This window comes from Gadus macrocephalus, chromosome 8, assembly GCF_031168955.1.
Source record: "Gadus macrocephalus chromosome 8, ASM3116895v1".
NCBI lineage: Eukaryota > Metazoa > Chordata > Actinopteri > Gadiformes > Gadidae > Gadus > Gadus macrocephalus.
The window spans coordinates 14,651,646-14,664,226 of NC_082389.1; the positions used below are offsets into that span (position 1 = coordinate 14,651,646).

The window sequence follows — 12,581 nt, forward strand, 5'->3', positions numbered from 1 at the left end:
TCTCGCCGGCTGGTGGGTGGGGGTGGTACACCCCGTCCTCTACGGTACCCCGGGCCCGTCCAGGCCGGGGACCACGTGGCGGAATGCCACAGTATGGTGATACATTGTTGCAGATTTGACATGTAAGATACAACATTCCAAGGATTAACCGAAGGTGGGCTGTCATTGTACACAACTTTAGAGACGGTGGAAATACTTGTAGGAGTCAAACAATTACATGTTGTGAGTGAATTCAAATATTTTGGGGTGTTAATTGCTCTCCTTTAAGTCACATGTTTACATTTTTTTATAAAAGGATAAAGGGATTCATCCTAGTACAGTTCAATCCTATTACAAACAAGCTCTCAAAACAATAGCTTAAAAAATCAAAGCACTGCCAAATTCTAAATATGCGTGAGCTAATTTGGGTTGATTTTAAATCAACACAGACGTTTGCTAGTGCTGGCCGAGTTCTTCTTTGCTGTAAATAGCCGACTTCACATTTAGAGAGCTCCATCTGGGGAACATACCCACATGAACATCCAAAACTACAAAATAATGTTGCTGCAGACGATGATAAATATAAGCATAATATAAATGTATGATATCCTCATTTCAACACTAATAAGTCATTGAAGTATTTCAAAAGGAACTGGAATCATATTACATCTTATTTTTGCACTCGGTTCCAATACAAATGATAAAATACACAAAAGTTATAAAAAATACATATTATTGAAATAATGCCCATCTCTGCACATGACTCAGCTCCACCGGGGGACTTGCTGCCTTTAGCAACAGGAGATCCAATACTAATTGTGTCAGTTGGGGGTCTTTAAGAGGAGATCGCTCTATTCCTTTACAGAAAAGTGCCTTTAGCAGGCCAACCTGGTCTGTCAGAGGTTCAAGAGAGTCTAATATAAATCCAAATCCAATGATACAACCAAGCACTCATATTTGCACTCTCCCTTTTCTCAAATGAACTAAACTGAACTAGCATTAGGCGTGATGGTTACTTGTCATACCAAGAAAACATACATACACAAGCCTTCACCAAGAGTAGCCAGGCCTCTTCGTCACACATGTTGTTCCTGGACATTAAGTTCAGGAACAACTGAACATTAAGTTCAGGAACACAGTGTGCAGTCAACAATTCTTTAATACACACCCTAAGGATGTGTATTCGTAATAGTAAGGCATGATAATGAGGCAATCAATGGCTGTAATCCTGTCTAAAGGGAAGGTCTGTTTCTAGAGGACGTGATGAACCTCAGGCGGAGACAACAGAAGGTGCCTAACAGGCCCTGCAGGATGGTGTGCAATGTTTGCTAAATCCGATCCTGTGTTGACAGTAGACGCTGGCAATTCTGTATCTACATGTTTGCTACAATGTCTGCTAATCCTAATCCCATCCTGTATTGACGGTAGATGCTGTCAATCGATCCTAGAATAATCCTGTAATCCTATTTATTCTACAAAATAAAAAAGGCTGTCCGACCTAAATCTCTCTTCCTTTTCTAAAAAGGTTTATTGTATGCACCCATACGGCGTCGTGAACGCCAGCGTCGTGTGCTCAAGAGGCATCCACGACGCAGACGGCCTCTCCTACATGGAGCCATTTCCAACGGAGAGCCAGAGTACGAAAATGCGCACGTATGGAAGGTTCATCATCATGTAATGCAGACCAATATTCTTTTATAAGCTGACGGTCAATTCTCTGAACAAAATAACTTGCTGAAATGTTGAGAGAGGCACAAGTCCACTTGTAGAACTCCAGTTATACCTCCAGTTAAGTGCTGAGGAATGTACATCGAGTTTGCCCTGTTCCTGCCTTGAGTTACATTTCTATTTACACATCTTCACTCACATTATCATGTATGATTAAATTCTCTGGAAGGGGGCTTCATAGGGAGGTCTGTTTACTTCATGTATTAAGCTTCTTGCTGGCCTGATTGCGCGGCACTCATGACTTGGCCTAATACTAGGCTACTTATCACTGATTCATGCTAGTAAAACGCTACATTCAAATCTGGATGATGGCCCTGCCCTCTGCTCAAGCATGGAGAGCACTGGAGCGCGTGCTCTGTGGATCGAGACAATAGCAACCACTGACTAATGTGAGCTATATATCACACGTGTCCTTTACACTGGGGATGCCAGGGAATGTCCCCGCCATGTTTGCGCTCCGTTTTGTCCCCATTTTCTTTTTTTAAGTGTTTTGAATTGAGTGGCATCCAGTGGAACGGCAGAAAGTGTGTCTAACATTCATACGTATGTTTCTATTAGTGTATAATCCCATTAGTGTTTCGCTACCTTAGTTTGAGCCCTACCTCCTTGGGGAGCAGGGCCTCATCAGGGCACCACCATTTTTCTAGAGCAGCACAGAACGGACGAGCGGTTCTGGAGAGAATGTGTTTAAAGACATGTGCTGCAGGAGTGGGCCGTGTTATCGCCATTTACTAACATCTCTCTGTGCTTCTTTGGTAGTACGTTGTTGTGTAAGAGCGTTATCATGAGTGACGTTGTGTATGGAGTGCGCCACACACCGTGGCGTTAGACTATGTATTCAAGAAGCCCTCGGACGCGGGAATTATAATCAACAGCTGGCCAGGAGCTCCAGCCATCCACACACACCGTGGAGTTATATAAAAGTGTCCTAGACGCTTAAACTTCACTCGGATCATTGCTTGGACCACTATGTAGAGCTGTTCGATAATGGAGCACTAATTATGTGTTTTCAAGACACATAGATGCAATAATTTGCAGTACATCAGAGAGAGTTGATGAAGGTCAATTTTTTTTGTTTAAAGGGGACATATTATACCAACAGGTGTGAGTGTGATTAGCCTTACAAGTCTTTTCGAAAATCTGCCCCATACGACATCACTCCACCTAGATCTGTGCTGGATAGATGAACATCGTTTACTTCCGTCCGGGTAGGCTGGTAGACTGATCTATCCAGCACAGATCTAGGTGGACACACCCACTATGATGTCATATGGGGCAGATTTTCAAAACGGTTTGTAAGGCTAATCACACTCACACTTGGTGGTATAATATGTAATAATAATAATAACAACACCTGGTGGTATAATTTGTCCCCTTTAATGATATTCCATTTCATACATTGGCAACACACAGCCATTTATGCATCAAAAATTCCTTATTGCCGATGCAGTGGTGGGATGCAGCTCATTTGGCAGCTGGCAGTATAATAGCCTTTAATGCTCATGTATGTTCTGCAGTCCTCCTTCTCCTAGGCCCGATAGCAGGAATCCCCAGGCTCCGAGGTTGAGGAAGAGGTATCAGTTGGGACCTGTTTGAAAATGAACAAGGGGGGAGGATGCACCAGTTAGCATAAACTTAAGCAACGATGAGGAAGAAGTAACTGGGCATGTGGGGGAGGACCTCAAATATCGAGGAGAAAAGGGAAGAGCAGTAGACAGTAAAACAAAATAAGATGGTTTGCAGTAAATGGGTGAACGGAAATCCCAGGAGATCGCTCATTCTCACACAAACACACAGGACACACACACGCACGCACACACACACACACACACACACACACACACACACACACACACACACACACACACACACACACACACACACACACACACACACACACACACACACAGATTCAGTGAGCACTTACCTTAGACCCATCCACACTCTGCGCAGCATGGGCCCCTGACCGATGAGTCGTGGCACCCAGCCAAGACATCCTCACAAGTTTTCCGACTGCAGAGAGGCCCAGCGATCGTACAGTCACAGTAATTACAGGTGTCGTCAGCTGGAGTGTAGGTATCGAAGACATCATAGCTGACACCGTTGTCCTCGCAGCCAGGCTCAAACTCATCCTCCCATGAAGCTGTAGCAACCGAGAGCAGGAGGAAGAAAACACACATGGATGAAAGGTTTGTCATCGTGAAGTCAATTTGTTGGGTAGGCTTATACTTGAAAAGCGTATCGTCGCTTCACTGAGCTCATTGGAAATGTCCAGAGAGGCGGGCTTACTTATACAATTCCTCTATCCCCTGAGGCTGCTAGCGCTGAGGAACGGGACTCTCTGAGAACCTGTGCAAATAGCTTCAGGACACATGCATGTGCACACTGCTCAAGAGCACTTGAGGCCATTTCTCATCCCTTGACTTAGTGACGGCTATCCTTTCATTGTCACCGTCTCTCGTTTGCACTTTGTCGTTTCAGTCTAGGTGTCAATGCATCAAGCCCACCGAGATGAACCCCGTCGGTGCACCAGCCAGCCAGGGACGTCAGACTTTACCTCACTCGGCCCCGTCGCCTCTCAGCCTGGGCAGCTCTCTGGTACAGGAGAGGGACTGTGATGTGGTCCAACTGTAATGATGACTTCTCTCGTTGTTGATGTTAATTTTGGCTACATTTAGATCAGGTTTAACCCCAGGTTAAATCAAGCCAGCGTGCCATGGGACGTTAGCCTTTGCTCCATTCCAGCCCTTTAACTAATTCAGTCACAGCAACAGTAGTTGAGTAGAATTGCACGTGCAATAAAAATGTATTTTCTTTGGTAGGGAATTACATAATTCATGTTTCGTCGTTTGACTTCGGTGGTGTTTTGGACAACATTTTTAAATTATTTCTGGAAGATGTATGGGTATTCCCTGTGCATCCTTCCACTTCCTACAACATGAACATACAACACACTCCCCTGCGGGCGGCCCACTTTTTCCTTCCTCTCTCCAATGGCTGTAGTAAATTTATTGCAATGTCTTTCATTTCAAATGTGTTTCAATGGCGCATTTGATAAGGTTTTGTGAATCACTTACTGTAGAGCTGGAGTCAACCTTAATGCACTGATCCATATTAAAGAGACTAGACGCTCTATCTCACTCCCATCATATACTCCCAAGCCAGTTCCACCAATCAAAGACGTTGTGTTACACTTTAGGACTGTAGTAGTGCTTTTATATGACATTGCAAATAAAACACGTTTTCCTAAAAACAAAATGTTAACCTTTTTAACATGTGGCTTTTACAGGTATACCATCGTTTCACAATATAACAGCTTGTTGTAAGTATACCTTGAATGGTTACAAGATAATGGCTTTTAATCAAAACTTCTATGGAGAAAATGAATGGGATTTTTCCTTCCGGATCCACACGCTCTATTGCTCGACCTCTGTGAAATTATAGCGTCCCACCAATCACAGAGCTGCATAGCATTTTCCTTCACAACAACTGCAGCAACTGAGTCAGCAGCATTCAAAAGGGGCTACTTTCATTTTACCCTTCACGTTCCTACATAAATTGAATAGGTCCTAGGTTTTATTTCCACACATGTTGTAGATGTTGATTTTATAATAATGAATTCATAAAAAATAAATATATACATAGAAAATCTTGTGACTGTTATTCTAACAGCGATGGTTCCCCTCTGGAATTTGATTTCAACCAGACTCTGCTTTAGGTATAATACTGAGCAAGTCTACCCAAGCTTCATTTGTACTTGAAAACATAGGACTATTTTACCATTAGGTCTACTCAAGACTTGTTTCTCCCATTAATCATAACAAGTACACTATTTACTTCACTCTGTCACATGTTGACATCCTATATGATGACATGCAGAGAAAGGATTGTTTTGTGTTAACACTTGACACACAATGTGTAAATTGTCAATATTTGCACATTACTCATTTTCCTTTGAGCAAACTCAACTGTGTTGACTAGTGTATTTACATGTTAGCTCATTGGCATTGTTATGCTGTGTCCATATTGAAGCTCTATTCTAGATACTTTGAGTTTCATACTTCTTTTCTTCCAGTGTTCATTTACCATCCACTTGCCTGGAATTTCCTCCCAAAATCCCCAAAATTGAATCCAGTAGACCAAAGACATTTGATCTCTTCTGAGATCCAAGGGTGTTTCCTCTGCCTCTAGCAACGCATTAGTGGAGGTCGTAACCAATGCTCTCCTTTCCACTATATCCAGTGACTCCCTAATGCACAACCCATGCACTGTCTCCTCAAGTCCCTGTTGTGGATTCATGCTTTTCTGCTCGACCCCCAGTTTGATCCCGCTATAGCTTTCATTCGATTTCATTTTTTTTTTTTTACTTTACTACTTTTCATTGTCAATTTTTTGTCAAAACATAGTCCTATGGTAGGCTATTAAATACATTATATATCTATAATTAATATATATATATATATATATAACTATTATATAACATACTTTTCTGTTTTCAAAAGGGGGATAAACAATTAGATTGACTTGCTTACATAATATTTAAACACCAATTAAAGGAACATTGTTCAACTTTCAGAATATCCTTTTGAATATTATATTGTATTATATTACGCGTGTAATATAACCCCTCGTCCAAATTGCTCCATCATCGGTAAAAAATTATCCTATATCTAGGTCATGAACATGTAGGCCTAATTAGTAATTCTGTTATAAAAAAACAACAACTGACATATTGGTTTCAATCTTTACCTTCAACTTTAAATGATAAGACCCAGTTATAGACCGGCATTATCTCGCGATATGTGAGTACGCATGGCAACACTCGTGTTGTCGTTGGATACGAGCAACAAGCAACAGGGTACGAACTTGAAGCACATCAGCTACCAGGCCGCTACGTTATGCGACACGTCTTGCTTATACAAACAAACAAATATTAAATATACCAATGCTTTAGCAAAGATACAATTCGACGAAAGCTTTATAGTTCTGCATCAAAATGTGAAACAACGACCTGTCCGTTTACAGAGGATTTAGGATGGACCTAAAAGCCTTTTTAAGAAGATCTAAAAGCCTTTGATAAGACTGCTATTACTAATATCTTTAACTATTAGTCGTTTTTTACAAACAGTGTGGTGATGGAAGTGCAGCGAGGGAGTCCTCGCCAGTCGCTCTGGCGTCTGGTCGAGGCGCAGGTTCCTCGGTCAGAGCTGCCGGAGGTGCGCGCGGCGCTGGGACAGTCCCTGGTCGACATGTACACGGAGGTCCACTCCGAGGTGTGTGGCCCGTCCCTATGGACCTCGATTGTAGTTCCTACATTTTTAATTGAATGGATGAGTCTATAACACTTGCACTTCTGTCATTCTAGTCGGCACTTCTTGATCTGTATAAAACATTTATTGTTGATCTGTGTCAGAAATTGTGTATATATAGTGAAATATATAAGCTAGCTAGCTAGCTAGCTCATAGTCACCCCCCTCTGGGCAAGGGTTGTATACTTCTGCCTAATTCTTAGTATCTCTGTTGTTTTGTATCACAGCTGGACATGTGGCTGGGAATATGGCGAGAGATCAAGCAAGGTGGTAACTGTGGCAGCAGGCCGGAGACCCCACGCAGTCCTCTGGCGGACCCCCCTGTGGGCAAAGAGCTGCTGAGGGGGGAGGTCAGGATGTTACTGCAGTCCATCAGAGAGAGAGCCTGCAGGGAGGGGAGGTGGGCTGCACACACACACACACACGCACACAGACACACACACACAGACAGACACAGACAGACACACACACACGCACACACACACCCACACACACACACACACACACACACACAGACACACACAAACAACAAACAACCACGTTCTCCTACCCACTGTCGCTGTTCATCACCGTTGAGTGCATTGCTAATGGGTCATTGTTTTGCCATAATAGCCGTGATATAAGCCCCTTCAGTACAAAAATACCTTATATGCAATCGATATATATATTCCTATGTTAAACCTTTACGTAGCAGATGGGTGTTGCCTACTCAAACGCACACAAACTGTCATTGGCCATGTTATTAGTTATCTTGGTTTACTTGATTCCTATTTTCATTGAGTGACGGGAACCACAACCTTTATAATGCAGTGAAACACCTGGTGTGTGTGTGTGTGTGTGTGTGTGTGTGTGTGTGTGTGTGTGTGTGTGTGTGTGTGTGTGTGTGTCTGCTGTAGAGATGGTGAGGAGGTCTGGTCGCGGTACGACCCTGACACAGTGAACTATGCCCTGGGTCGCTCCACAGACAGCAGCCGCAGTGTCCCTGGGAGCAGCACCCCACCGCCCCAAGGAAGCAGGTGAGGGACATGGGAGACAAAGTCTGAACGGTCACAGCTACTATGCTGTATTGCTACTCACTACTGGGCACCTCAGCTACCAGTAAACAAAATGTCCACTGGTTGCTGTCCTGGCTCCACAATGGTGGAACGAGCTCAGGGCTGATTTCAGGACCGCTGAAGGACAGCTAGCCTTACCCATCTTCTCTTTATCTCGTCATTTCAACGATTTATCTCATCATTTAGATAATTATGCATTGTTGCACCCCTCACACTATAATATGTATAATTGATATTGTGTTTATTACTAAATGCATCTGTTAATGATTATTAGACCCAACAAAACATCCAAGATGTCTTATTGTTGCCCAACGTGCCGTCCCTGTACCCAGTGTTGGTGATGAGCTGGAGGCTGTGAGAGACCAGTTGAACGTGGTCCACATAGACCGGGTGGTGGAGCATCTTCGGTGAGATCATACCTTTTGCAGAAGCTCGTAGCTTTGAATTTTACTTTTCATTTTACCACAACCCTTTGCACCGAACGAGGACAACTTTAATTGAATTATATACTTTTTTTCTCCTGTTTCCTCTCGATATCTCTCTCTCCCTCACTCATTTTGAATCTCTCTCCCTCTCCCTCTCCCTCTCCCTCTCTCTCTCTCTCTCTCTCTCTCTCTCTCCCTCTCCCTCTCTCTCTCTCTCTCTCTCTCTCTCTCTCTCTCTCTCTCCCTCTCCCTCTCCCTCTCCCTCCCTCTCTCTCTCTCTCTCTCTCTCTCTCTCTCTCTCTCTCTCTCTCTCTCTCTCTCTCTCTCTCTCTCTCTCATGGCATTGAAAAACAATCAGAAAGAAAAATAATAAAAAGTCAATAATACAAATTAGAATTCTACAGCCATGCATGCACACCACATTCAAATAATGTAGATCATTAAATGTATGATTACATTTGGATCTCTGTTTGTCTGTCTCTTCAGGTGCGTTCTAACACAGGACTGTGAGGCATTAAAGAGGCAGTTGCTTTGGGTTCAGGTGAAAAGAAACACTACGGCAGCACTTTTTCCCAAAAACATCTTGTAAAACTAGAAAGACGTTTTACTTTCCCAATCTTCCCAAATGTTAGCACAGTTAACATCCTGCTTGATTGATTAATGACGTTTGACAATTTGTGATTGCATTTGCGTTTGTTTGCATGGTTTTGCAGGTGTTGCCGCATGTGTTGCAAAAACATTTACAAAACCTAACTATCAATCAACCTGTTTGATCACCTGTTTGTCTACTACATATTATAATGTCCGAACCATACATACCCTGAAGAAAACCTTAAAACCCTGAAAAATAAAAAGAATGGTACTCTTGTATGAAGAAAGAGATAATAATATTATATTATACCACATGTAGGTCATTCTTCTAACATTATACTTAATACTGCGCAGGGTTTTGGCGACAAGCTCATATTGCCTATAATACATTAATTGGTCTTCCCTCTCTATCCTGGGTTTATGTCTGCCTTACCTTCTATCCATTCCCATACAGTCATCATCTGCTGCAGGGACTCATCCAACCTGTTCCTATTGGTTAACGGTTTGCATGTTTGATTGCGGACCATCTTTCTGAGTCACTGTTTGATATTCTCTGGGAGTTGTGTGTCTTAGGTCCTCACATGTATTTTTTTTCTGCATGCATGTGTAAACACAGAGTCTGGGCCTATAGAAACCTGCTGGTCTGCATCTGTAGTAGGGACCTCCCTGTTAATACTCGTACTGGAGTAACCTAAGGAGTGTCTGTGGGATAGTGGATTTATTAGTGTGTGTGCGTGTGCCAAGACGTTAGATACATACATGATACAGTCTCAAGTCAACTGACGTGTTTCATGTGCCACCGAATGGATAGAAATGTTCGAGGCCAAACCATGATGGAAGGCCACTGTGGTTCATTGGTTTTCTCTCCTGTTCATTCTCACTCAAATATAAGTCACTTTTGGTACGAAGGTTAGCCACTTGACAAATGTTCCAATTGTGTGTTTGGCCAACTAAGCAATTGTACACAATAAGTAATAACTAAGTCAATAAGTTTGTTTGTGTGTGTGTGTGTGTGTGTGTGTGTGTGTGTGTGTGTGTGTGTGTGTGTGTGTGTGTGTGTGTGTGTGTGTGTGTGTGTGTGTGTGTGTGTGTGTGTGTGTGTGTGTGTGTTTCCTATAGGAGGATATTGAGCAACAATACAGGAGTCAGTGCCAGATCAAAGACAGAGAACCAACGTTCACAGGTGAGCAGCCAACCTCAACGTCCTGACTCACTGCCGCCATCTAGTGTCCACAAGTATCTGCTATCATTCTGTGGGTTTACAGGACGATGGAGCGATCTCTGTGTGCTTGTTTGCTTGTTAATGTGTACCTATGCGTGCTTGTTTGTATGTGTTTCAAAGAGCTGAGAGAACAGAGAAGAGTGATCCAGATGGATTTAGATCTTCCAAGTCCCCTCCTTCCTCGCCCCCTCTCATCTTCCTCCTTCTCCTCCTCCTCCTCTTCCTCTTCCTCTGTGTCTGCCCCGCCACCCAACAGCCAAAGGTTTACAAACCCTTCCAGGTGGGTATTCAAAGTCTGAAAAACCTATAGTAAAGAATATGAATCATTTCAAAGCAGGTGTTGATTTCCAATCCCCGGGACGTCTCTGCAGATCTTCAGCTGGACTTGGGACCCCTCACCCCAGGGCCGGCCCCCCAGACCTGAGACCCCGCCCACCGGACCAGAGACTCCGCCCACTCTCCTCTCTGTCCCTCGTTAAGCCGAGCCCGCCGCCCAGGGCTCCCCCGACGAGGCCCCGCTCTGCGACGTCGCTGTGGCCCCCCCGGGGGTCCTCTTCGACCAGGACTGGAGATCTGCAGCCTGGCGGCCTGCTGCCCCACCCCAGTGAAGCAGCTCTCAGACCAGCAGCGACCAGCACCCAGAGGGGCGCCAGAAGGCAGATTAGTCCCCGTAGTCTGAGTGTGGATCAGAGGCACAATGCCAAGGGCGGCGAGAACAATGTATCCCCGGTGTCGGACGTCACTCACGGGGACCAAAGGGAGAGAAACACAGATCTCAATCCATTATCAATGACTGATGGAGAAGGAGAAGACGGCACAAGGAGAGATATCACCAATGGTGGTCTGTGTTACACTATGAATCACTATTTAAAGTCTGTGACTGAGGATTCACACACACCAAAGGATGATGATGATAGAAGGAGTATGGTTGGTTCAGTGGCTTGTCCAATTAGAGCCAATCGGGGACAGACCAGCAGTGCTGTATTCCTCACTAAACCGTTCCAGCCACTACCTCCTACAGTACCAAAGCTGACCACCGGAGAGCGCCATTTAGTCAGACGCATTTCGTTGAAGCACGAAAAGGTGCTTTACATACAATGAATATATCGATTTTTATCAACTTTAATGCCACTTTATTGTCATTGCACCGACAATTTGGTCAATAAAGTTGTCTAATATTTCCATTTCAAATTGTAATTTTCTTTAATTACCAGCCAGGTCTCCAGAAGAATATAGTTTGAATATTTTCAATATTTGATTTAGCTTCTTTTAAATGGCTTTAAAACCAAGTTGGAAGGAACAATAATATTTAATGAAGGTTTGTGCCATTGCAGTGTTAGCATTTAGATCACTTAGCACTATACAACTATGCTCATCTGTTGCATAATACGCTACTTATGTTTTTATTCTCCTCCAAACTCTGAAGATTGCAATCTTTGAGGGATTGTACGTGCTGTTCAGAGAACTCTTGCCACGGCCTGGACAGCGCACAGAGGAAAAACCAATAGAGGACCTAAATGTCTTTGAATATGCGACACACTGCTGGGCATATCTCCTATCGACAGCAGGGGTACGATGGTATTTTATCAGTCTTGACTTCTTGTGTTCAGCTATGGATCACGTGCATTCACTATTTTAATCCATCGACCAGGATCAGTCAATGGATGCATTGCAAAAGAAAAAGGCGGTAATAAAGAGCGTAATAGTTAAAACATTTGAAAGAGTTGAAAAACGCAGAGAGATCGTTAAAGAGCTCGACGTTTTGATAGTTGAATGCTTTCTGTAGCTGAAAGTATGCAGGAGCAGTTGACTGCACAAAAAAAGGGAATAATTAAAACTTAAGAAGAATTAGTAGATGGGCTTGCAGTAGCAACCACACTAATGAAGTAACAAAATGACAAAAGAGAAACATAGATTGATGGATGGGGCATTTATCTAAACAAATGTTAAATAATGCTTCCCCTGCTTTGCATTTGTCTTTCGTACAGAACTGGTAATCGTTCAGATGACCACATGTTTGTCACTTGCAGGACTCCAAAGGAAGCAATACTGGTAAGATCTACCTTCTAAACCTGCAGTGTAGTGTTTGTCTCCATAAACACAACATGTTAAGCAGCCGAAAGCTGCAGGTGCTTTATTCATACCTCAACGAACAAACAAGTTCACCCACCATAAGAAGAGTCATCAAACCAGGGCCCTTCTTAAAGGGGCCACGCTTAATACTGGCACAAACGGGAATTAGGGAATTATGCGGTTCTGTCTGTGTGTGTAC

General features: G+C 43.4%; 1 protein-coding gene across 2 annotated transcripts; it reads left to right on the forward strand.

The window, feature by feature from the left end:
* The first annotated feature begins 6,575 nt into the window (after positions 1 to 6,575).
* On the forward strand, positions 6,576 to 11,594 carry ccdc24 (coiled-coil domain containing 24). Of its 2 annotated transcripts, XM_060059323.1 has the most exons (8): positions 6,576 to 6,980; positions 7,244 to 7,416; positions 7,913 to 8,032; positions 8,404 to 8,478; positions 8,983 to 9,037; positions 10,207 to 10,270; positions 10,430 to 10,589; positions 10,681 to 11,594. In XM_060059323.1, the coding sequence occupies exons 1-8, from the start codon at positions 6,843 to 6,845 to the stop codon at positions 11,408 to 11,410; spliced, it is 1,515 nt and encodes a 504-aa protein (XP_059915306.1). In that variant the 5' UTR covers positions 6,576 to 6,842; the 3' UTR covers positions 11,411 to 11,594. The 2 variants fall into 2 exon arrangements, with proteins under 2 accessions (XP_059915306.1, XP_059915307.1); XM_060059324.1 differs by lacking the exons at positions 8,983 to 9,037; positions 10,681 to 11,594 and having other exon boundaries at positions 10,430 to 10,497.
* The last annotated feature ends 987 nt before the right edge of the window (positions 11,595 to 12,581 follow it).

What these genes read in the sequence shown, in the direction of transcription:
- ccdc24 (XM_060059323.1), top strand. Translation starts at nt 6,843, where the DNA reads ATGGAAGTGCAGCGAGGGAGTCCTCGCCAGTCGCTCTGGCGTCTGGTC. An exon ending in CGGGTGGTGGAGCATCTTCG is followed by an intron (nt 8,479 to 8,982) that starts GTGAGATCATAC and finishes CTGTCTCTTCAG; the next exon opens with GTGCGTTCTAACACAGGACT. An exon ending in AGGTTTACAAACCCTTCCAG is followed by an intron (nt 10,590 to 10,680) that starts GTGGGTATTCAA and finishes ACGTCTCTGCAG; the next exon opens with ATCTTCAGCTGGACTTGGGA.